Here is a 26,717-nt window from a genome sequence, read left to right on the forward strand (position 1 = left end):
AATGTAAGTCAGGTGGTTAGAGCGTTGGACTAGTTACCGAAGGTTGCAAAAATGAATCCCCCCTGAAACCCCCATTCCTAGGCCTTCATTGAATATAAGAATGTGTTCTTAAATCTGACTTGCCTAGTTAAATAAAGGTGTAAAAAAAAAAAAACATTTCAAAAATTAAAATTACAAAATATTGAAAAAAATTACAAAAAATTAATAATACAAAATAAAAAAATAATTAACAAAAAAAAAATGTCTATATATATATATATATATATATAAATATAAATAAAAATAAATAAAAGAAAAGAAAAAAAAGTTACAAATTACAAAAATTCGGCAAATCGGTGGCCAAAAATACAGATTACCGATTGTTATGACAACTTGAAATCGGTCATTCCGATTAATCGGTCGACCTCTAATCTATGCACTCATTACATTTTAGCATCAAGAGAAAAGCACCTAGTTAGTGCTAGCTAAAGCTAACAACGTATTCATCAAGTAACGTCAGCCTATCAAAAATGTACGATTACCTATCTAATTAGAATTTAAAAGTGCAGTAGGCCTACCTTACAACAAACCATGCTTCATTTGTATTTATATCATGCAAAATATTAGTAACAGTAAAATGGTAAAAGCAAAGTACGACTGAAAACGTGGGTATAATTCACCGGGGAGTTGAGATGTTCTATATGGAAGCCTATTCCCGCCACCCCAAAAAATTTAAAAAAATATATATATCACACATATACAGTTCAAGTCAGAAGTTTACATACACCTTAGCCAAATACATTTAAACTCAGTTTTACACAATTCCTGACATTTAATCCTAGTAAAAACTCCCCGTGTTAGGTCAGCTAGGATCACCACTTCATTTTAAGAATGTGAAATGTTAGAATAATAGCAGAGAGAATAATTTCAGCTTTTATTTCTTTCATCACATTCCCAGTGGGTCAGAAGTTTACATACACTCAATTAGTATTTGGTAGCATTGCCTTTAAATTGTTTAACTGGTTCAGGTAGCCTTCCACAAGCTTCCCACAATAAGTAGGGTGAATTTTGGCCCATTCCTCCTGACAGAATTGAGTCAGGTCTGTAGGCCTCCTTGCGCGCACACTTTTCCAGTTCTGCCCACAAATCTTCTATAGGATTGAGGTCAGGGCTTTGTGATGGCCACTCCAATAGCTTGACTTTGTTGTCCTTAAGCCATTTTGCCACAACTTTGGAAGAAGTATACTTGGGGTCATTGTCAATTTGGAAGACCCATTTGCAACCAAGCTTTACCTTCCTGACTGAGGTCTTGAGATGTTGCTTCAATATAGCCACATCATTTTCCTACCTCATGATGCCATCTATTTTGTGAAGTGCACCAGTCCCTCCTGCAGCAAAGCACCCCCACAACATGATGCTGCCACACCCGTACTTCACGGTTGGGATGTTGTTCAACGGCTTGCAAGCCTCCCCCTTTTTCCTCCAAACATAGCAATGGTCATTATGGCCAAACAGTTATACTGTGGATATAGATAGTTTAATACCTGCTTCCTCCAGCATCTTCACAAGGTCCTTTGCGGTTGTTCTGGGATTGATTTGCACTTTTCCCACCAAAGTACATTCATCTCTAGGAGACAGAACGCGTCTCCTGCCTGAGCAGTATGACGGCTGTGTGGTCCCATGGTGTTTATACTTGCGTACTATTGTTTGTACAGATGAACGTGGTTCCTTCAGGCGTTTGGAAATTGCTCCCAAGGATGAACCAGACTCGTGGAGGTCTACAATAAAAAATATGAGGTTTTGTCTGATATCTTTAGATTTTCCCATTATGTCAAGCAAAGAGGCACTGAGTTTGAAGGTAGGCCTTGAAATACATCCACAGGTACACCTCCAATTGACTCAAATGTCAATTACCTTATCAGAAGCTTCTAAAGCCATGACATTACTTTCTGGAATTTTCCAAGCTGTTTAACGGCACAGTCAACTTAGTGTATGTAAACTTCTGACACACTGGAATTGTGATACAGTGAATTATAAGTGAAATAATCTGTCTAAACAATTGTTGGAAAAATTACTTGTGTTATGCAAAGTAGATGTCCTAACCGACTTGCCAAAACTATAGTTTGTTTACAAGAAATTTGTGGAGTGGTTGTATAACGAGTTTTAAATGACTCCAACCTAAGTGTATGTAAACTTCTGACTTCAACTGTAGGTTATGCATCTTCATTTGTAGCATTGATTTCTTTCTATCCACGTTGCAGAGATCAGCACAGCAGGGCCGCCAGCAAACGTGTGGCGAGCTAACATTTGCTCCAGCACTTTATTATTGTATTTTTCATGATATCCAGTCTTGTCTCATCACTGCAACTCGCGTACGGACTCGGGTGAGGCGAAGGTCGAGAGCCATGCATCCTCCGAAACATGACCCTGCCAAGCCGCACTGCTTCTTGACAAACTGCTCGCTTATCCCGGAGGCCAGCCGCAACAATGTGTCGGAGAAAACACTGTACAAGTGGCGACCGTGTCAGCATGGCACAGGAGTCGCTAGAGCGTGGTGGGACAAGGACATCCGGGCCGGCCAAACCCTCCCTAACCCGGACGACGCTGGACCAATGGTGCGTCGCCTCATGGGTCTCCCGGTCACTGCCGAATGAGACACAGCCCAGGATCGAACCCGGGTCTGTAGTGACGCCTCACATTGCGATGCAGTGCCTTAAAACTGCTGCGCCACTTGGGAAGCCCCAGCACTTTTGATTTGGTTTAATAAAAAAAGCACTGAAGAGGGACAATGTACTGTTTAGACTGATTCAACTCATGATTTGTTTGACAGGATATTAATGATTTCATTCTCGCTATGGCCAGGAGTTCTTCCAGGAGTAAAAAAAAGAAATATTCTGGGCCCTCAGCGTTTCCTTCACCAGTGAGCTCCAGACAGACATAGTTGTAAACTCAGCAAAAAAATAAACGTCCCTTTTTCAGGACCGTCTTTCAAAGATAATTTGTACAAATTCAAAGATCTTCATTGTAAAGGGTTTAAACACAGTTTCCTGTGCTTGTTCAATGAACCATAAACAATTAATGAACATGCACCTGTGGAATGGTCGTTAAGACACTAACAGCTTACAGACGGTAGGCAATTAAGGTCACAGTTATGAAAACTTAGGACACTAAAGAGGCCTTTCTACTTACTGAAAAACACCAAAAGAAAGATGCCCAGGGTCCCTGCTCATCTGTGTGAACTTGCCTTAGGCATGCTGCAAGGAGGCATAAGGACTGCAGATGTGGCCAGGGCAATAAATTGCAATGTCCGTACTGTGAGACGCCTAAGACAGCGCTACAGGGAGACAGGACGGACAGCTGATCGTCCTCGCAGTGGCAGACCACATGTAACAACACCTGCACAGGATCGGTACATCTGAACATCACACCTGCGGGACAGGTACAGGATGGCAACAAAAACTGCCTGAGTTACACCAGGAACGCACAATCCCTCCATCAGTGCTCAGACTGTCCGCAATAGGCTGAGAGGCTGGACTGAGGGCTTGTTGGCCTGTTGTAAGGCAGGTCCTCACCAGACATCACCGGCAACGTTGTCACCTATGGGCAGAAACCCACCGTCGCTGGACCAGACAGGACTGGCAAAAAGTGCTCTTCACTGACGAGTCGCGGTTTGTCTCACCAGGGGTGATGGTCGGATTCGTGTTTATCGTTGAAGGAATAAGCGTTACACCGAGGCCTGTACTCTGGAGCGGGATCGATTTGGAGGTGGAGCGTCCGTCATGGTCTAGGGCGGTGTGTGACAGCATCATCGGACTGAGCTTGTTGTCATTGCAGGCAATCTCAGCTCTGTGCGTTACAGAGAAGACAGCCTCCTCCCTCATGTGGTACCCTTCCTGCAGGGTCATACTGACAAGTGCAACTGTTTGACTAAAGCAATCTCAGTCGACCAACAGCCTATTGACCAAACAATGAAATCAAATGTGAGTCACATGCTCCGAATTCAACAGTGAAATGCTTACTTATGAGCCCCTAACCAACAATGCAGTTAAAAAAAATGAATAAGAAATAAAAGTAACAAGCAATTAAAGAGCAGCAGTAAAAGAACAATAGCGAGACTATATACAGGGGGGTACCGGTACAGAGTCAATGTGCGGGGGCACTGGTTAGTTGAGGTAATTGAGGTAATATGTAGATGTATGTAGAGTTATTAACCTGTTAGGGCTAGGGGGCAGTATTGACACGGCCGGATAAAAAACGTACCCGATTTAATCTGGTTACTACTCCTGCCCAGTAACTAGAATATGCATATAAGTATTGGCTTTGGATAGAAAACACCCTAAAGTTTCTAAAACTGTTTGAATGGTGTCTGTGAGTATAACAGAACTCATATGGCAGGCCAAAACCTGAGAAGATTCCATGCAGGAAGTGGCCTGTCTGACAAGTTGTGTTTCATCTTGGCTCTTTTTATTGAAGACTGAGGATCTTTGCTATAATGTGACACTTCCTACGGCTCCCATAGGCTCTCAGAGCCCGGGAAAAAGCTGAACGATATCGAGGCAGCCTCTGGCTGAAACACTTTATCGCGTTTGGCAAGTGGCCGATCAGAGTACTATGGGCTTAGGCGCGTGCCCGAGTCGACCGAATGCTTTATTTTCTTTCGTCTGTTTACCTAAACGCAGATTCCCGGTCGGAATATTATCGCTTTTTTATGAGAAAAATGGCATAAAAATTGATTTTAAACAGTGGTTGACATGCTTCGAAGTACGGTAATGGAATATTTAGAATTTTTTTGTCACGAATTGCGCCATGCTCGTCACCCTTATTGACCCTTTAGGATAGTGTCTTGAACGCACGAACAAAACGCCGCTATTTGGATATAACTATGGATTATTTTGAACCAAACCAACATTTGTTATTGAAGTAGAAGTCCTGGGAGTGCATTCTGACGAAGACAGCAAAGGTAATAACATTTTTCTTATAGTAAATCTGACTTTGGTGAGTGCTAAACTTGCTGGGTGTCTAAATAGCTAGCCCTGTGATGCCGGGCTATCGACTGAGAATATTGCAAAATGTGATTTCACCGAAAAGCTATTTTAAAATCGGACATATCGAGTGCATAGAGGAGTTCTGTATCTATAATTCTTAAAATAATTGTTATGCTTTTTGTGAACGTTTATCGTGAGTAATTTAGTAAATTCACCGGCAGTGTTCGGTGGGAATGCTAGTCACATGCTAATGTAAAAAGCTGGTTTTTGATATAAATATGAACTTGATTGAACAAAACATGCATGTATTGTATAACATAATGTCCTAGGGTTGTCATCTGATGAAGATCATCAAAGGTTAGTGCTGCATTTAGCTGTGGTTTGGGTTTATGTGACATTATATGCTAGCTTGAAAAATGGGTGTCTGATTATTTCTGGCTGGGTACTGGGTGCTGACATAATCTAATGTTTTGCTTTCGTTGTAAAGCCTTTTTGAAATCGGACAGTGTGGTTAGATTAATGAGAGTCTTGTCTTTAAAATGGTGTAAAATAGTCATATGTTTGAAAAATTTAAGTTTTTGCATTTTTGAGGAATTTGAATAACGCGCCACGGGATTACACTGGCTGTTGAGTAGTAGCCCATAGAGGTTAAAAAGTGACTATGCATAGATGATAACAACAGAGAGTAGCAGCAGTGTAAAAGAGGGCGGGGGGGATGCAAATAGTCTGGGAAATGATTTGATTAGATGATCAAGAGTCTTATGGCTTGGGGGTAGAAGTTCTTTAAAGTTTTTTTTTTTTTTTTTTTTTAATGGAAAATAATAAACATTAAAAACCATGGCATAAGTCATTTTCAAATGTGTAGAATTGCAGGAAATTTGCAAAAATGGCTCTCCACCCCATGGCAAAATGGGTAATTAGCTGTAAAACAAATCTCTGCATCATGGCAAAATGAACAAAATTGCTGAAAGCTTTAAAACTGCAAAATGTTCTCTACTGCCCATCTCCACCGTCAAGAGGGGGGCCACTAAAATGTTTTGCCATGAGGTGGGGGGCCCCCTGAAAAATAAAAATAATCTCACTTAGGGCCCCCAAAAGGCTAGAGCTGGCCCTGGGCAGGCAGCAGTTACTGGACCATTTCAGAATGTGACAGGCTGTTAATGCAATTTCAGGTAAAAACTCAACGCAGGTCTCAAATATTTTTATAAATTGCAGCTGTTTTAATAACACTGCTCTGCTATTACCATTTATACTGTAACACGGAACCCAAACCGGGTGCCCCATCGTGCATAAATGTATTTTGTCCCTCCACACCAAACGCGATCACGACATGCAGGTTAAAATATGAAAACAAAACTCTTAACCAATTATATCAATTTGGGGACAGGTCAAAAAGCATTAAACATTTATGGAAATTTAGCTGGCTACCTATAAACATTGAGTTATTTTACCTGAAATCCTCTACTCAACCAATTAATCCACACATAAAACAGTCAACCGAATCGTTTCTAGTCATCTCTCCTCTTTCCAGGCTTCTTCTTCTCTTGACTTTATATTGCGATTGGCAACGTTCATAAATTAGGTGCATTAGCGCCACTGACCTCGTTCGTCTTTCAGTCACCCACGTGGGTATAACCAATGAGGAGATGGTATGTGGATACCTGCTTCTATAAACCAATGAGGAGATGGGAGAGGCAGGACTTGCAGCGCGATCTGCGTCACAAATAGAACTGACTTCTATTTTAGCCCTTGGCAACACAGATGCTCATTGGCGCGCGTGAGCAGTGTGAGTGCAATAATATAGATTTCTACACTTATTTTGCAATGCTTGCGCACATGACGTGAACGGTGTAGTCAGCCTGTCAGAGTGTTGAGCTCAACAAGATAATTATGTTTACACTGCCTTGCTCGAGACGTGATCATTTATCAAGTTTATTCAAAAGCATTGCATTGTCTCTCAAGAATCGATACCTCGTGAGAACCTCTTGAAAATGTCCCTTTGCTATCCTCAATGTGAAAATGGTCAAAGAGAGAAAGAGTGAGCGAGCCTCGTCACACTTACTATACTATTTTTTTACTTTAAACTTTGAGTTAAAATACCATCTGCTACACATATTACTCAAATGCAAACTTGCGTACTGCTACGTCTCGACCAGAGGTAGCACACGACACTCGTCCTTGAAGCAGGGCAGTTTAAAATAATTGTCTCATTGAGCCAACACTCCTACAGTATAAAATGGTAATAGCAGAGCAATGTTTTTGAAACAGCTGAAATGTAGAGACATTTTCCTAATATTTGAGACTTGTTTTATTGAGTTAAACTGAAATTGCAGTAATAGCCTATTATATTCTGAAATTGTCGCAGTAGCTGCCGGCTGCACTGAGCCACGTAAAACTATGGATGTGGCACCATAGGTCCCAGAGTGATGGGGGAATTGTTTTCCTGTGCCCCTGAGTTTTCCTGATCTGGTAGCAGGCTAATCTAACCAACTCTGGACCCTAGTTGTCGCGTATGAGAGAAATATATCAGCCATATAATGTTTCTAATCAGAAAAACTCCTGGCTTTAGGGAGGATGAAAACATTAAAACCCTTTACACAGACAAAGAGACAACTGCGATTGGACAAAAACTAACAGGGTTGAGATCGCTGTACGCAAGGTTGCATCATGTAGGCATTTGCATCTGTAATTAAAAAGATACTCATACAGTATGTCATCACTAGTGTTGATTGATTAATTCCAGTCAATCATTTTGGATTTTAAAAATAAGTCTATATAGTCTAGCCACCCGAAGATGGAATATAAACCAAATTTTATCAAATTTTCTCAGAACACAAATGGGCCTATTTTAGACTATACATGCATAGCTTAGGCTATAAAAACATGCCATTACACTTCCCCTGGACCAGATGTAAACAGAGCGCATAGGCTTCTCAAGTCTACCAGCAGCTGTGGTTAGTTTCAGTAGGCTACAGTTGATCTGACAATCACAGACTAATTGTGCACCTTAACAAATTATGAGGCTTTTTTTTTTGTGGCGGGTATGGGCTTCCATTAAAAAAAATAGCTCATCGCAACTCCGCAGTGAATTCACTTAGACCCAAATTCTGTCACAATTTGCTTTTACCACATATAATGATATGGATACAAATGAAGCCTATTTTGTTGTAATGATGCAGCTAATTTTTGATTGGCTAACATTACTTAATGAAGACATGTTAACAACTCTGTGCTTTTGTCTTGAAGCTAAAAAAGTGTAGCCTACAGAAGAGAAAATAAACCCGTTAATTGTCTGCACATGCTTGTAAATTGTTGCATTGTTCAAGAGTGTAATATGGTTTTGTTGCATTATTCAATAGTTGGACCGGGACTACATAGTGATGCCCGTTAGTATTGTAGCAAGGAAACAAAAACAGGAAGCGGATGACATTTCTTTAAGGAAACAGCCCTAATGTTGGAAACAAACATCATTACGTTGTCATATATATATATATATATATATATCACATGTATTTATTTTCCGAGCTATAGCACACAATATTTTACATACAGCAGGTTTTTAAAGGACCAAAGAGTTTCATCTGCATTGTGTTTTCATTTCTTCCATGGGGAAAAAAAATATTGCGATAATGGTATCGTCCAGGCCCTATTCTATAGTATAATATGTTTTAGAAGAAAAAAGTTTGTTAGTAGCTAGGTTGCCATCCAACTGGCAACAGATTTTCATACGAATATTCAAAAAGCGACAAAAACAATATGCACATTTTCCCACTGTGATGCGTTTCCATCAAATGTACTTGTTTCAGATAAGGCTGTGCATGATAACATAGTGCACATAAAAATGCATTTTGTGGTTAAATTCCCATGTACCTAATAAAACATACAAGATAAATAGGTTTCCTTGGCATTTTTGACTCTACTGAGTCGTTTTCGCAGTTTGTTTTCCTCCATTATAGCACTGAGACTGCACTTGTGAAGGTGGTAAATGACCACCTTAGCCTGGTTCCTCTCTAGGTTTCTTCCTAGGTTTTTGGCCTTTCTAGGGAGTTTTTCCTAGGGAGTTTTTCCTAGCCACCGTGCTTCTTTCACATGCATTGCTTGCTGTTTGGGGTTTTAGGCTGGGTTTCTGTACAGCACTTTGAGATATCAGCTGATGTACGAAGGGCTATATAAATAAATTTGATTTGATTTGCATTATATAACGAGTGTGCCCACTCTGGTATTGGCAAGGGCACTCTAAGAGCGCACGCATAGTCTACATCATGAGATTTTATTAACAAAAGAGCAAAACTATTTTTATTTTTCAATTATCATGTCACCAGAGTAAGACCCTAGATATTTATTGGAAAGTTGCGTCAAGCTCATCCATCACCTTGCACTTTCACCCACCCTGTGAAATTCATCACCATTTATTTCATGCGTATGTCAACGAACTGCATGCTTTCCCGACGAGTCGTAGTGGGAAGACCACACAACGTGTCATCGCGTGATTCTTAGTTTACTTCGATATGATGGTAATTATATCAATATTTGCGCATTAAAGCATTTCCAACGACATTATTCGCATAATTCATTTTACCCGCACAAAAATCTCTCACCTTGTCTAGTGTATTTTGTGTTGTCGACATTTGGAAAATTTACTGAAAATGTTTCCATCAGGCCTGGAACATGTACTTTACTCACATAAAAAGGTTGGCTGGAAATCTGATTAGAATAGTTAGTGCTTACTGTGATATTTGCGGTCAATTTGAGCTGCGGAACAAGAATGTTGTGTTGCCAGCCACAATGAAAGTTAAGGCCATAATGTGAATTGAAAAATGTCTTAAACCACTCCGCTCCAGAATCTCCTTCATATCTCGTAGTATGGCGAACGACCGAGAACATGAGGATGGCTCACACTGTCATTTAAAAAACGGAAATACCAGTCCATACTGATGCCAGGCAAAGGTCTTGAGAAGTAAGGAAATTGGCCTATTTGGCCAATCTTTTAAGAGCATAGGAACTGTGCTTTTAGAAGGGGGGTGTATCTACGTGGGTTTCAGAGGTCACATTGCCAACGAAACCAAGCTTGTGTATCAGCCAGAGAAATGTAGGCCACTCCATCCTATAGCTACTAGCCAGACAGAGCCCTACAGAGAAGGGAATTAGGCTATACAGGCAGGGAGAATATGGTAAACACACACACACACACACAGAGGTTTACCATCATTCATTGATTAGATCAAATCAATGTAGCAAGGCTAGGGAGACCAGCTGGCACCGGACTACAGGCTTGTCACTGACAAATCCACACATCACCCGATTCTCTCTCTTATGGACCGAGAAGGATACAGGCAAGGGGAGGTTAGAGGGGATTGGTAGAAAAAGGAGAAGCGGAGAAAAGAGGAAAAGAGCCTTCTAATAACTAACTGTCTCGGCTCATACTGAAAGTGCTTTGTTTAGCACATACAGATTTTTTCTGTAACCCTGCAATGACACAGGAAATCGAAGTGTTGGTTGGTTGGCTGCACTGCAGGGCCAATCACATGCATAGCAACTGGCCAGATAGGAAAGACTAAAGAACACAAAGCGGAGAAGGTTTCATCTGACCAGACCGCGAACAAGCTCTGCAGTTCACTGGAAGAGCCAACCTTCGGTGGGCTATTCATACGCTCCGTTCGCGCTACAGTCTGTCAGAAACATTCAACAAAAACCCTTTGATGCACATGAAAATGACATGGGTGAATGTGTACAATTAAAGTTCATTCTGGTGAATGACACACAGAAGATCATTTTGCATGTTTTTGTTCAACATGATGCATTATCATAACATTCTAATTTTAACCATGGTCCACCCCGCCATGTGGGCATGGTCCAACGTCACCAACCATGTTCCACCATCAGTTCCATTCTCCCTCTTTTCCAGCCCAAACATATGACTCTCTCTCACACACACCATTCTCACACTCGTCCTCACACAAACACAGGTCCCGCGGCCAGTGGGGGCGACAGAGCAGAGCAGACTGATCCTCAACTGAAATGACCTAGTTTCTATTCAAGCCCAGTCCCTCCCTTTGTTCCTCAGCTGCCTCCTGCTCCACAAAGAGTCTTCACAATCTAATCTATGCCTGAATTGAGAAAGAACCCCCAAAATCCATTTGTATTTATTATGGATCCCCATTAGCTGTTGCTAAAGTAGCACCTACTCTTCCTGGGGTCCAGCAAAATTAAGGCAGTTTATACAATTTTTAAAACATTACAATACATTCACAGATTTCACAACACACTGTGTGCCCTCAGACCCCTACTCCTCCAATACCACATATCTACAGTACTAAATCCATGTGTATGTATAGTGCATATGTTATCGTGTGTGTGCCAATGTTTGTGTTGCTTCACAGTCCCTGCTGTTCCATAAGGTTTTTTTTTTTATATGTTTTTTAAATCTAATTGTACTGCTTGCGTCAGTTACTTGATGTGGAATAGAGTTCCATGTAGTCATGGCTCTATGTAGTACTGTGTGCCTCCCATAGTCTGTTCTGGACTTGGGGACTGTGAAGAGACCCATTGTGGCATGTCTTGTGAGGTATGCATGGGTGTCCGAGCTGTGTGCCAGTAGTTTAGACAGATAGCTCAGTGCATTCAACATGTCAATACCTCTCAAAAATAAAAGTAGTGATGAAGTCAATCTCTCCTCCACTTTCAACCAGGAGAGATTGACATGCATATTATTAATACTAGCTCTCTGTGTACATTCAAGGGCCAGCCGTGCTGCCCTGTTCTGAGCCAATTGCAATTTTCCTAAGTCCTTTATTGTGGCACCTGACCACACGACTGAACAGTAGTCAAGGTGAGACAAAACTAGGGCTTGTAGGACCTGCCTTGTTGATAGTGTTGTTAAGAAGGCAGAGCGTCGCCATTCCTTTCTGTAGAGCACCACCTCCTTCACAGGAGCGACTCATCTTGTCATTTTATTCACAGGTTCATTAATTTTCACCTCAGACGGGAGGATGGGCCTCTCCTGATGATGATGAGTCATAAGGGTGGGAGGAGGAGTGCTACATGATTAATCTCAAGAGGGGAAGGAAATTAGGGTTTCAGTGCGTTGAGGTCTTTACAGCGTGGTGGAAAATACATAAGTAAAAATACTTTAAAGTACTACTTAAGTAGTTATTTTGGGTATCTGTACTTTACTTTTATATTTTAGACAACTTCTACTTCACTACATTCCTAAAGAAAATAATGTACTTTTTACTCCATACATTTTCCCTGACACCCAAAAGTACTTGTTACATTTTGAATGCTTAGCAGGACAATTCACACACAAAGATAATATTCATGGTCATCCCTACTGCCTCTGATCTGGCCTACTCACTAAACATACACTATATATACACAAACGTATGTGGACACCACGTCAAATTTGTGTATTCGGCTATTTCAGCCACTGACAAGTGTATAAAAATCACACACAGCCATGCAATCTCCATAAACAAACATTGGCAGTAGAATGGCCTTACTGAAGAGCTCAGTGACTTTCAAAGTGGTATCATCATAGGATGCCACCTTTCCAACAACGGGTTATCAAATTTCTGCCCTGGTCAACTTTAAGTGCTGTAAAAGGGAAGTGGTAACGTCTAGGAGCAACAACAACTCAGCTGGAAAGTGGTAGGCCACACAAGCTCACAAATGGGACCGCCGAGTGTTGAAGCGCAAAAAAGTTGTCTGTCCTCGGTTGCAACACTCACTACCTCTGCCTGTGGAAGCAATGTCAGCACAATAACTGTTTGTTGGGAGCTTCATGAAATGAGTTTCCATAGCTGAGCAGCCGCACACAAGCCTAAGATCACCATGTGCAATCCCAACCATCAGCTGGAGTGGTGTTTGGACTCTGGAGCAGTGGAAACATTCTCTGGAGTGATGATTCACGCTTCACCATCTGGCAGTCTGACGGACGAAACTGAGTTTGGTTTGTCAAGATCAGTGTGGAAGAACTTCACTGGCCTTCACAGAGCCCTGACCTCAACCCCATCAAAACACTTTTGGGATGAATTGTAATGTCAACTGCGAGCCAGGCCTAATTGCCCAACATCAGTGAACCAACCTCACTAATGCTCTGGTGGCTAAATGGAAGCAAGTCCCTGTAGCAATCTTCCAACATCTAGTGGAAAGCCTTCCCAGAAGAGTGGAGGCTGTTATAGCAGCAAAAGGGGGACCAACTCCATATTAATGCACATTATTTTGGAATGAGATGTTATGTGGACACCTGCTCATCTACTTTTGGTAATGTAGTGTACATGCTTTGTTTGTAAATTATGTATGCTGGGGTGTGCCCCTGGCCAGCTGTATAAACAAACAAAAAAATGTAAAACAAAAAATAAGAACATTGCTCTGCTTTGCTTAATATAAGGAATTTGAAATGATTTATACTTGTACTTTTGATACTTAAGTATATTTAAAACCAAATAGTTTTACTGAAGTAGTATTTTACTGGGTGACTTTCACTTTTACTTTTTTCACCACTGAGTAATAGAGGTCGACCGATTAATCGGAATGGCCGATTAATTAGGGCCGATTTCAAGTTTTCATAACAATCGATAATCAGTATTTTTGGCCACCGATTTGCCGATTTAATTATTATTATTTTTTTACACCTTTATTTATCTAGGCAAGTCAGATTAAGAACACATTCTTATTTTCAATGACGGCCTAGAAACGGGGGTTAACTGCCTTGTTCAGGGGGGATTCGTTTTTGCAACCTTCCAGTTACTAGTCCAACGCTCTAACCACCTGCCTTACATTGCACTCCACGAGGAGCCTGCATGGCAGGCTGACTACCTGTTACGCGAGGGCAGCAAGAAGCCAAGGTAAGTTGCTAGCAAGCATTAAACTTATAAAAAACTATCAATCTTAACATAATCACTAGTTAACTACACATGGTTGATGATATTACTAGTTTATCTAACGTGTCCTGCGTTGCATATAATTGATACGGTGCCGGTTAATTTCTCATTGAATCACAGCCTACTTCGACAAACGGGTATTGATTTAACAAGTGCATTTGCGAAAAAAAGCACTGTCGTTGCACCAATGTACCTAACCCTAAACATCAATGCCTTTCTTAAAATCAATAAACAAGTATATATTTTTAAACCTGCATATTTAGTTAATATTGCCTGCTAACATGAAATTGTGTCACATCTCTAGCGTTCATTGCACGCAGAGTCAGGGTATATGCAACAGTTTGGGCCGCCTGGCTTGTTGCGAACTAATTTGCCAGAATTTTACGTAATTTTGACATAACATTGAAGGTTGGGCAATGTAACAGGAATAATTAGACTTAGAGATGCCACCCGTTAGATAAAATACGGAACGGTTCCGTATTTCACTGACAGGAAAAATGTTTTGTTTTCGAGATGATAGTTTCCGGATTCGACCATATTAATGACCTAAGGCTTGTATTTCTGTGTGTTAGACTTAATTATAACATACTATGATTTGATAGAGCAGTCTGACTGAGCGATGGCAGGCAGCAGCAGGCTCGTAAGCATTCATTCAAAACAGCACTTTACTGCGTTTTGCCAGCAGCCCTTCACAATGCATTGCGCTGTTTATGACTTCAAGCCTATCAACTCCCAAGATGAGGCTGGTGTAACCGATGTGAAATGGCTAGCTAGTTATCCGGGTGCGCGCTAATAGCGTTTCAAACGTCACTCGCTCTGAGACTTGGAGTGGTTGTTCCCCTTGCTCTGCATGGGTAACGCTGCTTCGAGGGTGGCTGTTGTCGATGTGTTCCTGGTTTGAGCCCAAGTAGGAGCGAGGAGAGGGACGGAAGCTATACTGGTACACTGGCAAGACTAAAGTGCCTATAAGAACATCCAATAGTCAAAGGTATATGAAATACAAATCGTATATAGAGAGAAATAGTCCTATAATTCCTATAATAACTACAACCTAAAACTTCTTACCTGGGAATATTGAAGACTCATGTTAAAAGGAACCACCAGCTTTCATATGTTCTCATGTTCTGGGCAAGGAAATTAAACGTTAGCTTTTTTACATGGCACATATTACACTTTTACTTTATTCTCCAACACTTTGTTTTGCATTATTTAAACCAAATTGAACATGTTTCATTATTTATTTGAGGCAAAATTGATTTTATTGATGTATTATATGAAGTTAAAATAAGTGTTCATTCAGTATTGTTGTAATTGTCATTATTACAAATATTTTTTAAAAAATTGGCCGATTAATCGGTATCGGCTTTTTTTGGTCCTCCAATAATCTGTATCGACGTTGAAAAATCATAATCTGTTACTGAGTAACATACATGCTGTTGCTGAGGATGACACTTGACTCACGTAGTCCTCTGCTCTAGACTTTGAAGCTCAAAGAGCCATTGAGAGCGACCTGTTAGTTCAAAGTAAGGTTTAGGCTCCAAAATCATCAGTGCTCCATTTCACAGTTGAAGTTGGCCCCTCGAAACTGACCTTATCAGCAATCACATCCAAAACCTGCCTGATGGACCAACATGTCTCCAGTACATCTCCTTGTGTCTGTCCTACAAATCACACTCAATTAGATGACCCTACATTTTACCAGCGGTGCTATGAACACCCCCAACACATACAAAGGAGAAACATCCACCCTCCCAAAAAACAGATCTGTACCAGGGCTTGCTGAACAGAACAGAAACCGATTCCCTAGATCCAAGGGTAATGGTGGGTTTTTTGATAATAAGCACCTACAGCAACTGTTGCTGCCCTTGTCAAATCTGGCAAAAAGTATTGAAGGCAATGGGGTGGAATAAAGCCACATTCTCCAAGGGGGCTGATGAATGAAGGCAGCTCTGCAGGAGACAGTGGAGGAGAGATGTTCCATCACTCAACATCTACTCTGACACTATCTGACAGGAGGGAGAGCGAGAGAAAGATGGGAAGGACACTCATACGCTAATGTCTTCCTGCTGGCCAGGAAATGTATTTTTTAAAAAGGATGATGGATAGAGAAAGGGTTGTAATAATCACTTCCCATTTAAGAACAGCAGCATCATACTGTCTCTTACCTGCATGTGTTCAGTAGAGCTGCTGCTCAGGTCATCTCCAGACTCCGAGTCGTTCTGGAGCTTCTCTGACCCCTCCCCCGGGGAGTCCCCAGGAGAGGAGAGAGTGTGGTCCGAGTCATGGCTCTGGCTGTGGTTTATATGGTTGTTGGGGGCCCTGGGGGGTGGAGAGTCTGCCCGCATATACGGTAACTTGGAGTTGTTGCTGTGGTGATGGTTACTGTTGTTGTGTAGGAGCACCAGATCGGCTACGCCAGGGGGCTTGCTGTGCCGTGGGCTTTCCGGGTTCTGGTTGACATCCTTGGGCAGAGCAGTCGGGGTGACGTGCCCCCAAGAGGGCGAGGGCGTGGAGGTGGGCGACGGACTCCCAAAACTAGACATCTCCTGAGGTGGCCTGTTGTTGAGGTTCTCATTGGACGCTCTACAGATATCCAGAACTGTAGGCTTAACCCGGATCGTCCCATCCATCCCGCCCGACACGAGGGGCTTCGGTGGGGGCATGAGCGCCCAGCGCACCTCCCTGACGTACTGCGCTGGGACATAGAAGGCTTTCATCCCCTCTTCCTTCCGTACCTGCCACCAGTCCTCGTTGGTCTTCCTGACCAGCATGTAGCACTCTCCCTGCCTGATGGAGATCATCTTATCTTTGGCCTTGTACTCATAGTCGTACTCCACCTCCACGTACACCTGGCCCGGTGCGAGGATAGGCAGATCAACCCCACCGCCGCCAAGCCCCTCACTGTCAGCCATGATGGTGTTGACCACCCCTGACCGCTGACCCTTTAACCTCTGACCTTTAGGTGGTGTTCAGAATCAGAAAGTTGGGGGGGAATCGACATCTCTCACTGGGCTCCCCTAGGCTTCAGGAAGAGAGTGAATAGGGAAAGGTTTCAGTTAGGTTTCAGTTATGTTTTTAAGCATTTGACTGCATTATTTGTTGGTTATATTTGCCTACCACCAAAGGTTATTTTTGTTTAAGGTTGAGTGTGATGGTACCTTCTTTCATCACAGACCAAAGCATTAATTTCTACCTTCATCCCATTCAGACAAACCTGAAACTTGCAAAAAGACAGTACTTTACAGCCCTCTGTCTGAATGGCAATTACACACAAACAGACACTACTACTCACCACACCAACACTTGCCTTTAAATCCTACTTTATGACAAGTTTCTTTCAGCAGACAATACTAGGGGTGGCAGGTAGCCAGGTGGGTAGGAGTGTTTGACCAGTAACCGAAAGGTTGATGGATCGAATCCCTGAGCTGACAAGGTAAAAATCTGTCGTTCTGCCCCTGAGCAAGGCAGTTAACCCACTGTTCCCCGGGCGCCAAAATATTGATTAAGGCAGCCCTCTGCACCTCTCCGATTCAGAGGGGTTTGGGTTAAACGTGGAAGGTACGTTTCAGTTGAATGCATTCAGTTGTACAACTGACTAGGTATCCCCCTTTCCCTAGCATGATGTCACAAGCTATTTCCAGACATGTCAGTAAATGAGGATCTTCCAGGAACAATTCATTTTCAAAAACAACTTTAAAGTCCACAGGATCAGAATATGACTGGATAGGAAATCCACAGTGTTAACACAGTTATCCAACCTCACAGGAACACAGGTGAGGACCCCGTCACCCCCACACAGCCTGTCAGACTGCCTCCACTGCAATCTGACATCCTGAAACACAGGCAGGAGAAAGAAGGTGCTTTTCCGAGGCATGCCTGTATCTATAAGAAGGATGTCCCTTTCATCTACAGATTCATGAACACACATATTTAGCCACTGCTGAAGAGTGAACAACAGCCTCCCATCAATAATAGATATCTAGTAGCTAAAGTGGTCTGGGAGTGAGTGTGAGTGACAGAGACTAGGCTATACCACAGAGTGGTGAGTGATGACTATGATTTATGAGAGCATCTTGACTGGCTGCATCACCGCCTTGGTATGGCAACTGCTTGGCATCCAACCGTAAGGCACTACAGAGGGTAGTGCGGACGGCCCAGTACATCACTGGGGCCGAGCTCCCTGCCATCCAGGACCTATATACCAGGCGGTGTGAGATGAAGGCCTTAAAAATTGTCAAAGACTTCAGCCAACCAAGTCACAGACTGTTCTCTCTCCTACCACGTGGCAAGCGATGCCGATGTAGCAAGTCTGGTACCAACAGGACCCTGAACAGCTTCTACCCCCAAGCCATAAGACTGCTAAATAGTTAGTTAAATAGTTAACCTAACAGCTACCCGGACTATATGCATTGACACATTTTTTGGACTCAACACATACGCTGCTGATACTGTTTCCTATCTGTCACTTTATTCCTAGTTACAGTATTTGTACACATCTACCTCAATGACCTCATACCCCTGCACATCGACTCCGTACTCGTACCCCTTGTATATAGCCAAGTTATCCATTATTACATGTTTTACTTTTATTTATCCATTTTCTTTCTCTCTGCACTGTTGGGAAGGGCCCATAAGTAAGCGTTTACTGTTAGTCCACACCTGTTGTTCACGAAGCATGTGATGAATAACATTTGATTTGGTTATTTATTGTGATTGCCCTCTCTCATACAGCCTATAATAGGGAATTCTTCATGCTTACCTTGATGTTCAGTTCACCTGTATGCTATGCACCAACAAGATCTAAAGTATCTGCTTATTGTGATGCACTCTTCATCCACAGCTAAACACACACTAAAATGATTGCTGAGAATTGCTATGTAGAACAATATTTCTTATTATTATAAAGAATAACTAATTACATATACTGGGTGACCTGTCATATGGTCTGGGGATGAGGGATGGATTACTATTATATCATCTGTGCTTTGTTGGCCACACAAGCATTAAAATACTGTGAGATTCTACTTGCCTTTGTCCCAGTGTGGTTCTATTCGAAACAGATGTTGCCACGACTGTTTACGAGTAGCTAACCTAACTATTTTCCTAACCTTAACGTAATTATTCTAACCTGTTAAGTTAATTATCCAACGCCTAGGGTTTTGTTGCCTTATGGGGAAATCTGGGGGAGGGGGGGGGTCCCTCAGCCAAAGGAGCTCCAAGACTCTTGAAATACAACAATGGAGTTTAATCCATATTCAGTTCCAACAAAAGACCCCGACGAGACAGAAACGCTCATTCCCGAACCACGAAGATGTAATATCACAGTATTATAGGCTCCCTGTTAGGAATAATTGTCATAACAATTAGATATGCTAAGAAAGCATTGTGTAGCACAGAAACGCAGCCAATAGGCTTATCACGTGAAAACCAAAGGATAGACAACCAAAACAATATCAGCACCCTCCTATGCCATGAGTTCGTTGTAGTCTTAATATCAAATAGAATTCCGTACGTTTATAGAAACAGTTAAGTTACTATACCATAACAGCAGCATAGGTTTAAATGCACTCCTCTGTTAAGAAATTCGAGGTCGAAGAAACAAAAGTTGCCAATTGTTTGGCAACAATGTATTGCAACAAAGTAACTTTGGAAGTAGCCAATAGCTAGTATCTGCGGTTTTGCGATTAAAAATAACGGATAGTCAGACAAATTATATGTAGCATACACACCTTGTGAATGGTTATGTAGCCTACACACCTTGTGAATGTTTTCTTCTTTATATCGAAAGAAAAAGCTAGTCAACGGCGGTTGTTTTCAGCGGAACTTTTCCTCCAGATATTTCAGTGTTCTAAACTGCTAAAATATAGTAGGCTGGCATTCGATATTCAACCATACCATCCTCTGCCTCGTTTCCACCCAGTTGTGGTGCTATCGCTTGTGAGCGCTGCGTTGGTCTATTCTTCTCCCATCCGCCTGTCTGCCAAGTATGATGGATGATACCCCTAGTTTGCCCTCTCGTGGTCCATAGTCTCACCGTTCTCAGTTGCAGTGCTGCACCAGTTGCAATAGGCAACCACTTGATTTATTTTTAAGAAATTCAATCATTGCTCTTAATTGTGCAAATAGGTTATTTGTTACAAATTGCAGTTTCATTTGTAACCAATGTGGTTTCTTGGTTTAGCCTATAGGCTACTATATCCCGTTTAAAGTGCTGGGCTTGAAATCTATAGGTATCTTTAAGTTGTAATGGCAAATAAAATTGTCTGGTGACTGAACTCCATAAAGAGCTCCTATTAATGAATAATTTACCATCTCGGTTTCTTCGTCACCCACCATCTGTTATCATCCAAATCTGTGACAGACATTTCAAGAATGCCCCCACAATAATCTAATGATTGAAATATAGATTATGGGGGATTTAGGATTTGCAATATTAAAATGCCTTTCTTTCTTAGTCCTGGTACAGCTGACTGAGTAAAATAATTACTCTGAACACACCAAAATGTACAATAATTTGCCTTTCACTCGTCAGATACCGTTATTCTAGTATTTAGGGCTCCCGAGTGGCGCACCGGTCTAAAGCACTGCATCTCGGTGCTAGAGGCGTCGCTACAAACCCTGGTTTGTGGCTATATCACAACCGGCCGTGATCGGGAGTCCCAAATGGCGGCGCACAATTGGCCCAGCGTCGTCCGGGTTAAGGGAGGATTTGACCGGGTTAGGCCATCATTGTAAACTACGAATAAAATTTGATAGCGTGCCTGACAGTACCAAAGCGTGCTCTGCTGGTGTGAATGGGCCAGTGCATCCAACAGCCCATTGAATGGAAGTAACCTACTGGTGGGAATGGGCAATCTTTTTTTTCCCCACAACATGTACTGTTTTATCAAAGGTGTAGGGACTCGGTATGAGATATGGATCCAATCATCTCCCTTCTGTGAGTTAAAACTCCAACCACAACGGGGAACGCTCACGTTTAACAGTAAGCAGGTTTATCAACTTGACACTGTTCTCTAACAGAACCCAAACCCGGTGCGCGCCATCGTGCATAAATGTAGTTTGTCCCCCACACCAAACGCGATCACGACACGCAGGTTAAAATATAAAAACAAACTCTGTACCAATTACATTAATTTGGGGACAGGTCGAAAAGCATTAAACATTTATGGCAATTTAGCTAGCACTTGCTAGCTAATTTGTCCTTTTTAAACTAGCTTGCTGTTGCTAGCTAATTAGTCCTGGGATATAAACATTGATTTGTTATTTTACCTGAAATGCACAAGGCCCTATAATTAATCCACACATAAAACGGTCAACCGAATCGTTTCTAGTCATCTCTCCTCTTTCCATGCTTTTTCTTCTCTTGGCAACCGCCACTGACCTCGTTCTTCTTTCAGTCACCCATGTGGGTATAACCAATAAGGAGATGGCAGGTGAGTAGCCGCTTCTATAAACCAATGAGGAGATGGGAGAGGCAGGACTTTCAGCGGCGATCTGCGTCACAAATAGAACTGACTTCTATTTTAGCGCTTCTACTGACGCGCGCGAGCAGCTTGGGTGCAATAATTGAATAACATCGATTTCTAAATTTATTTTGCAACGCTCGCGTGTAGGAGAGCGTTTCCTTCCCTGATGAAACAAACATTGACCATAATAAATGAGTAAGCAGTGTACTATCTTCTCTCTGAGACTATTGGTTTCATCTCCAGAGTAAAAACTTGGGAACCATGGTACACTGCAATGCATCAATTTCCCTAGGGTTATATATAAAATACACACCATTTTCATCTTAAAGACAATGCCAACCATTCCAACAAGACCCCATGAGTTCAGACAATCATTTGATTTACAACCAAAAGACAGAACTCCAGCGATGCTTCACTTGTTTTATTTTCGTTGCAGAAAAGGAACAGAAATGGCATTTAATAGCTCCTTAAGGGAAGGTTACAGTTATAATCCAAGATACATTTAAAAAGTGCTTTAGGTTAAATTTCATCTTCAAAGATCACATCCTGATAATGATAAATGACAAACCAAAAGTCAGGAGACTTTTGTTCATTTTAGTATGTTTTACTTTGTTTTAGATGCAGATCCATCTCCCTCACTTAATCCTTGTGTAGTTCAATCTTCTTCACAATAACTGATCAGTAGCAATGACTCATCAATAACATGATCCACATTGCACTCCCTTTAGTCAGGTCTTCACAGCACTGGACTATTACAGACAGCCATTGCTATACAGATGCTTCAGAGTTTGTTTTACATATTATGGGAAAGACATTTTGGATCATTTCATTTCTGATGGAGGATACAAAATAGAAAATCAATAAACAACGGTAAACAAAACAAAAAACATAATTTAGGAAGTAAAAAACAAATAGTCTAAACCTCATACCCTGCCTACAGCCAGCACAGCAGTAAATAACTCATAGATGGCATCTATGTACTGTAGTACAGGAAGGATGGTGTTATGAAGACTGACTACTTGGATAAGACACAGGCTCTGTTCCTATATCTGCATACCACTTAGAATGTAATCTCATTCACTACACACTTCCTCCCAGTGCACAATTAGGAGGAGACAAGGTTACTTAGAAAGAAGCAATGCAGTGTATTGGACATTGGAGTGTAGCCGCATATTCGAAATCACCACCCCAAGCAAGCCCGGCCTCGTTAGCCTGTGCAGTGTTATGTCAGAATATGAAAAAGTTGGGTTATTGAATAGTCGGTGATTCATGTTGACAGATTTGGGCACACAGACAAAGAAAAACGTTGAAAAATAGAGGAAAAACAGAAAATCCCTCCAATGTATGCCCAAACAATCAACTATGCATAGGCAGTAGGCACAGAAACAACATTTGCACACATCAAAATAAACAATGAAACTCATGATTGGTCGAACTCAAGTGTAGGGGTAAATATTTCATGGCCCCTTGTCTCTCAAACTATTCCACAATGACCAATGGAAAATCAAGTCATCCCATTTCTTTAATTTCATTGCAGGACATTTATGTAAACGTCATCTTCCAGATAGAGCATTTTCATTTAATAGATGCAGCTGAGGGATAGCTGGCACAGTGCCAAAAATCATCAACTTGTGAAATGCATCAGGAATAAGGAGGAACTCATGATTAGACCTGATCAGTCAACCATTTAGAACAATCTTTTTGTGGTCCAAGAAGCAACCCTTCCACTGATATACTTTTCTCTTCATTGATAGAGGTACACATGGGTGTTGCATTTTTGCAGTTTTTCCCCAAATGGCATACAAGTCACTTGCATATGCTAATATTGATATACATACATTGCTAAGGAACCTAGCAGTTCAACCATTATAATTTCATCATACAGTATATCAACACTGACTGGATATCTTGGATTTAGGTATGATATTGAAGCAGCTTAATTTTCTAACATGACAAAATATTTTTTTTTGTTGCATTTATCTGCCATTCTTCACAGTTTTTTAAAAACTGGATGACTCAAATGTCACCCTATTCCCCATTTAGTGCACTACCTTTGACTAGACTCTGATCAAAAGTAGTTAACTATAAAAGGGAATAGGGTGACACTTTTTTTTGTCAATCACTGGTGCATGGTCCTGAAGATGTGCTCTACTACAGCATTTTAGCTCCAAAAGAAACAAATGTCAAAGTGAAGAGAAAACAGTTCAGTGCTCATTCTAACTGTACAATAGAGGCCAGTAGTGTGTTTTTTACACCTTTAAACTTTAAAATAAGCTTTATTGATCTAGACAGGAGGGATAATTTGATGATATACTGTACATAAAAATTAGGCTAGGATGCTTCTCAGCGGATCCCAACCTTTTAGTGTGTCATTTGTTTTTAGAGAACCTGTGACGACATACATTTAAACTTGGCACAATGCAGACTCAAATCTTTTAGGACAGTAATGGACAAACTGCTGTGCGATAGATAAAATGGAAGAGCTACGCATTATTAATTACATGTTCATTTCGCCAGGTGCCAAGATTGCACCATTTTTTATTTTGTTTGTTCTCTGTCCGTGTTCTCTTTTGTTTTGTAAGGAAACCAATTTCATGAAAACATAAACAATGAAAAAGAACTGTACAGCCTGTGTCTATTTCTTACATATATATATCTTATACATATATAAATAAACATTGATACTGGAAGAATTGTCCCATGTGACAGTTCTGTCAAGTGGAATGCCAGCTCTTTGCATCTTCATCTGACTGTGATTATGTTTATCTTCTTCTTCAGAAGCTGACGGAAAGACAGATACAGAAGACAAAATAAGTGGAGAAAAATAATTACTAATGTGAGCTCTGCTGCCATCTCTGGCTTGTCTATAAAACAGGGTCATATTCAGCACACCGAAGTAAAAACGTCTTGCAACGGAAAATTGATGTGTTCTTATTGGACAAATTCAGGTAGTGCCTTACAGTTTCAAAATGTTTACTCCTGCCTGAACAGAACTCCCTGAAATGCATTAGATTGTGTACTGAGCCAGAGGCCTTGGAAGAATCTCAATTGAATACTCTGTGTCCTCTCTCCTTGCCTCCTTTTCAAAACCTATTGGATGAGAAAGCCAGTGGTCCCTCGCCTTTGACCTTCTCTTCCAATGGGTTTTGAGATGGAGGCAAGAGGAGTATGCAATTGAGAAAAGGCCCTTGACTTACTTCTTATCCACTCATTGCTTGGCCCCTCCTCCTCTGATGCCGGTGGGCTGGCTGTTGAAGAGCCCCGTCCGGTTGACATTGGGGTGGGTGGGAGACGCCACAGGTGGCTGGCCAGGCCGAATGGGTTTGGCTGGGGAGGTCAGAGGCACAGCACTGGTTACATACCATCAAATGAACACTAATGGTGTCATAATTTAGTGTCTGCTAAATTACCAAAATGTACAAATGTTATGTATTTACATGTACCAGTATTACAGACCAATAAAAAGCATCAGACCTAGAATATATCAGGCAAAACAGAGGACAGATTTCTCTGAATAAAAAGCTAGCATTTAACCTTTAAAACAGTGTGTGTATGTAAACTACATGATCAGAAGTATGTGGACACCTGCTCAACGAAAATCTAATTCCAAAATCATGGGCATTAATAAGGAGTTGGTCCCCCCTTTGCTGCTATAACAGCCTACACTCTTCTGGGAAGGTTTTCCACGAGTTGTTGGAACATTGCTGAGGGGACTTGCTTCCATTCAGCCACAAAAGCATTAGTGAGGTTGGGCACTGATGTTGGGCGATTAGGCTTGGCTCGCAGTCGGCACTCAAGAATCGTCTAGAATGTCATTGTATGCTGTAGCGTTAAGATTTCCCTTCACTGAAATTAGCCCCAACCATGACAGCCCCAGACTATTATTCCTCCTCCACCTAACTTCACAGTTGGCATTATGCATTGGGGCAGTTAGCGTTCTCCTGGCATCCACCAAACCCAGATTTGTGCGTCGGCTGCCAGATGAGGAACCGTGATTCAGCACTCCAAAGAACGCGTTTCCACTGCTCCAGAGTCTAATGGCGGTAAGCTTTACACCACTCCAGCTGACGCTTGGCATTGCGCATGGACATGAAAACCCATTTCATGAATCCCCCAACGAACAGTTATTGTGCTGATGTTTCCAGAGGCAGTTTGGATCTCGGTAGTGAGTGTTGCAACCGAGGACAGACGATTTTTAAGCGCTATGCGCTCCAGCACTCTGCGTTCCCGTTCTGTGAGCTTGTGTGGTCTACCAGTTCATGGATGAGCCGTTGTTGCCCCAATACATTTCCACTTCACAATAACAGCACTTCTCGTTGACCGGGACGGCTCTAGTAAGGCAGAAATTGAAAATGAAGGTGCCACGTTTAAAAAGTCACTGAGCTCTTCAGTAAAGCCATTCTACTGTCAATGTTTGTCTATGGAGACTGCATGGCTGTGTGCTCGATTTTATACACCCGTCAGCAACGGGGAATCACTGATCTGGTTGTGTGTGTGTGTTTTACAAGGTGAAACACTAATGTGGCTGAAACAATGAATCAGTTACGTCATCTCGTAACTATGCACGCATATGCAGGCATAGACACAATCACACGCATGAATTCGCACACACACATATATTTACAAAAGTATGTGGACACCCCTTGAATTAGTGTATTCCACCGTAAATAGCCAAATACACTAATTTGAATGGGTGGCCACAAACGTATGTATATATAGTTGTGTGTGCGCGCGTGCAAATTCATGTGTGTGATTGTGTGTCTCTATGCATGCATATGCGTGTGTTCCTCACCAATCTGAGCAGAGTGGCCCCTCCTGGCCATGTTCTTGGCCCTGACGGCCTCTTTGATGCGGTCCACCTCCTGCTGGTAGCGTTTGCGGTCGCGTGCGGCGTTCTCTTTGGCCTCCTTCAGGGCCGACTCCAGGGCCTTGACCCGCTCAGCCGTAGCACGCAGACGCTTCTCCAGTTTAGGAAGCTCACAGCGCAGGTCTGCATTATCACGCACCAGCTAGAAGAAGAAGAACAAGGGGAGAGAAAGCGAGATGCTGTAACTAATTCTTTCAGTCACATTAGTTGTCCCTTGTATCTTTTCGATTTGTGAAGAATATTTGTGTTGACAGAAGAGTACATGTATCTTGGGAGTAATTTGGCATGTCTGTGTCTATTACATTAAAGGGCTGTGGTCTGTACTGGCTTACTGACTTTAGTAAACCACACCATTCCTCAAAGCAGGATACTTCTCTGCCATGGGAGCAATAACAACATATGTACTAAGGTGTATGTTTGTTTACCTGTTTGTGGACCTTTGTAAGTTGTTCCAGGTTGTTCTCCAGAAAGGAGATCTTCTGTTTCTGAGCAGCACTGCCCCCTGTATCATCTGAGTCCATCTCAGCGCTCTGCAGAA

General features: G+C 41.8%; 2 protein-coding genes across 10 annotated transcripts in view; both read right to left on the reverse strand.

The window, feature by feature from the left end:
• Positions 1–19,894, reverse strand: part of LOC106590041 (rho GTPase-activating protein 12) — a 131,234-nt gene extending 111,340 nt beyond the window's left edge. For 2 of the 9 annotated variants that reach the window (XM_045711031.1, XM_014180540.2), the window contains exons 1-2: positions 19,576–19,876; positions 16,012–16,868 (exon numbers count right to left, since the gene is read on the reverse strand). In XM_045711031.1, coding sequence (XP_045566987.1) covers positions 16,012–16,758 — 747 coding nt within the window. In that variant the 5' untranslated portion in view covers positions 16,759–16,868; positions 19,576–19,876. Of the gene's footprint in view, positions 1–16,011; positions 16,869–19,575 lie in introns of all 9 variants that reach the window. The other 7 variants (XR_006762739.1, XM_045711030.1, XM_045711029.1 and 4 more) reach the window with 7 other exon arrangements.
• Positions 19,895–21,718: 1,824 nt separating this feature from the next.
• Positions 21,719–26,717, reverse strand: part of LOC106590040 (kinesin-1 heavy chain) — a 53,429-nt gene continuing 48,430 nt past the window's right edge. The window contains exons 22-25 of the mRNA XM_014180536.2: positions 26,605–26,709; positions 26,105–26,321; positions 24,510–24,639; positions 21,719–24,093 (exon numbers count right to left, since the gene is read on the reverse strand). Of these exons, the coding sequence (XP_014036011.1) occupies positions 24,521–24,639; positions 26,105–26,321; positions 26,605–26,709 (441 nt within the window). The 3' untranslated portion in view covers positions 21,719–24,093; positions 24,510–24,520. The remainder of the gene's footprint in view (positions 24,094–24,509; positions 24,640–26,104; positions 26,322–26,604; positions 26,710–26,717) is intronic.

The sequence above is a fragment of the Salmo salar genome, chromosome ssa29 (assembly GCF_905237065.1).
Source record: "Salmo salar chromosome ssa29, Ssal_v3.1, whole genome shotgun sequence".
NCBI classification, from domain to species: domain Eukaryota; kingdom Metazoa; phylum Chordata; class Actinopteri; order Salmoniformes; family Salmonidae; genus Salmo; species Salmo salar.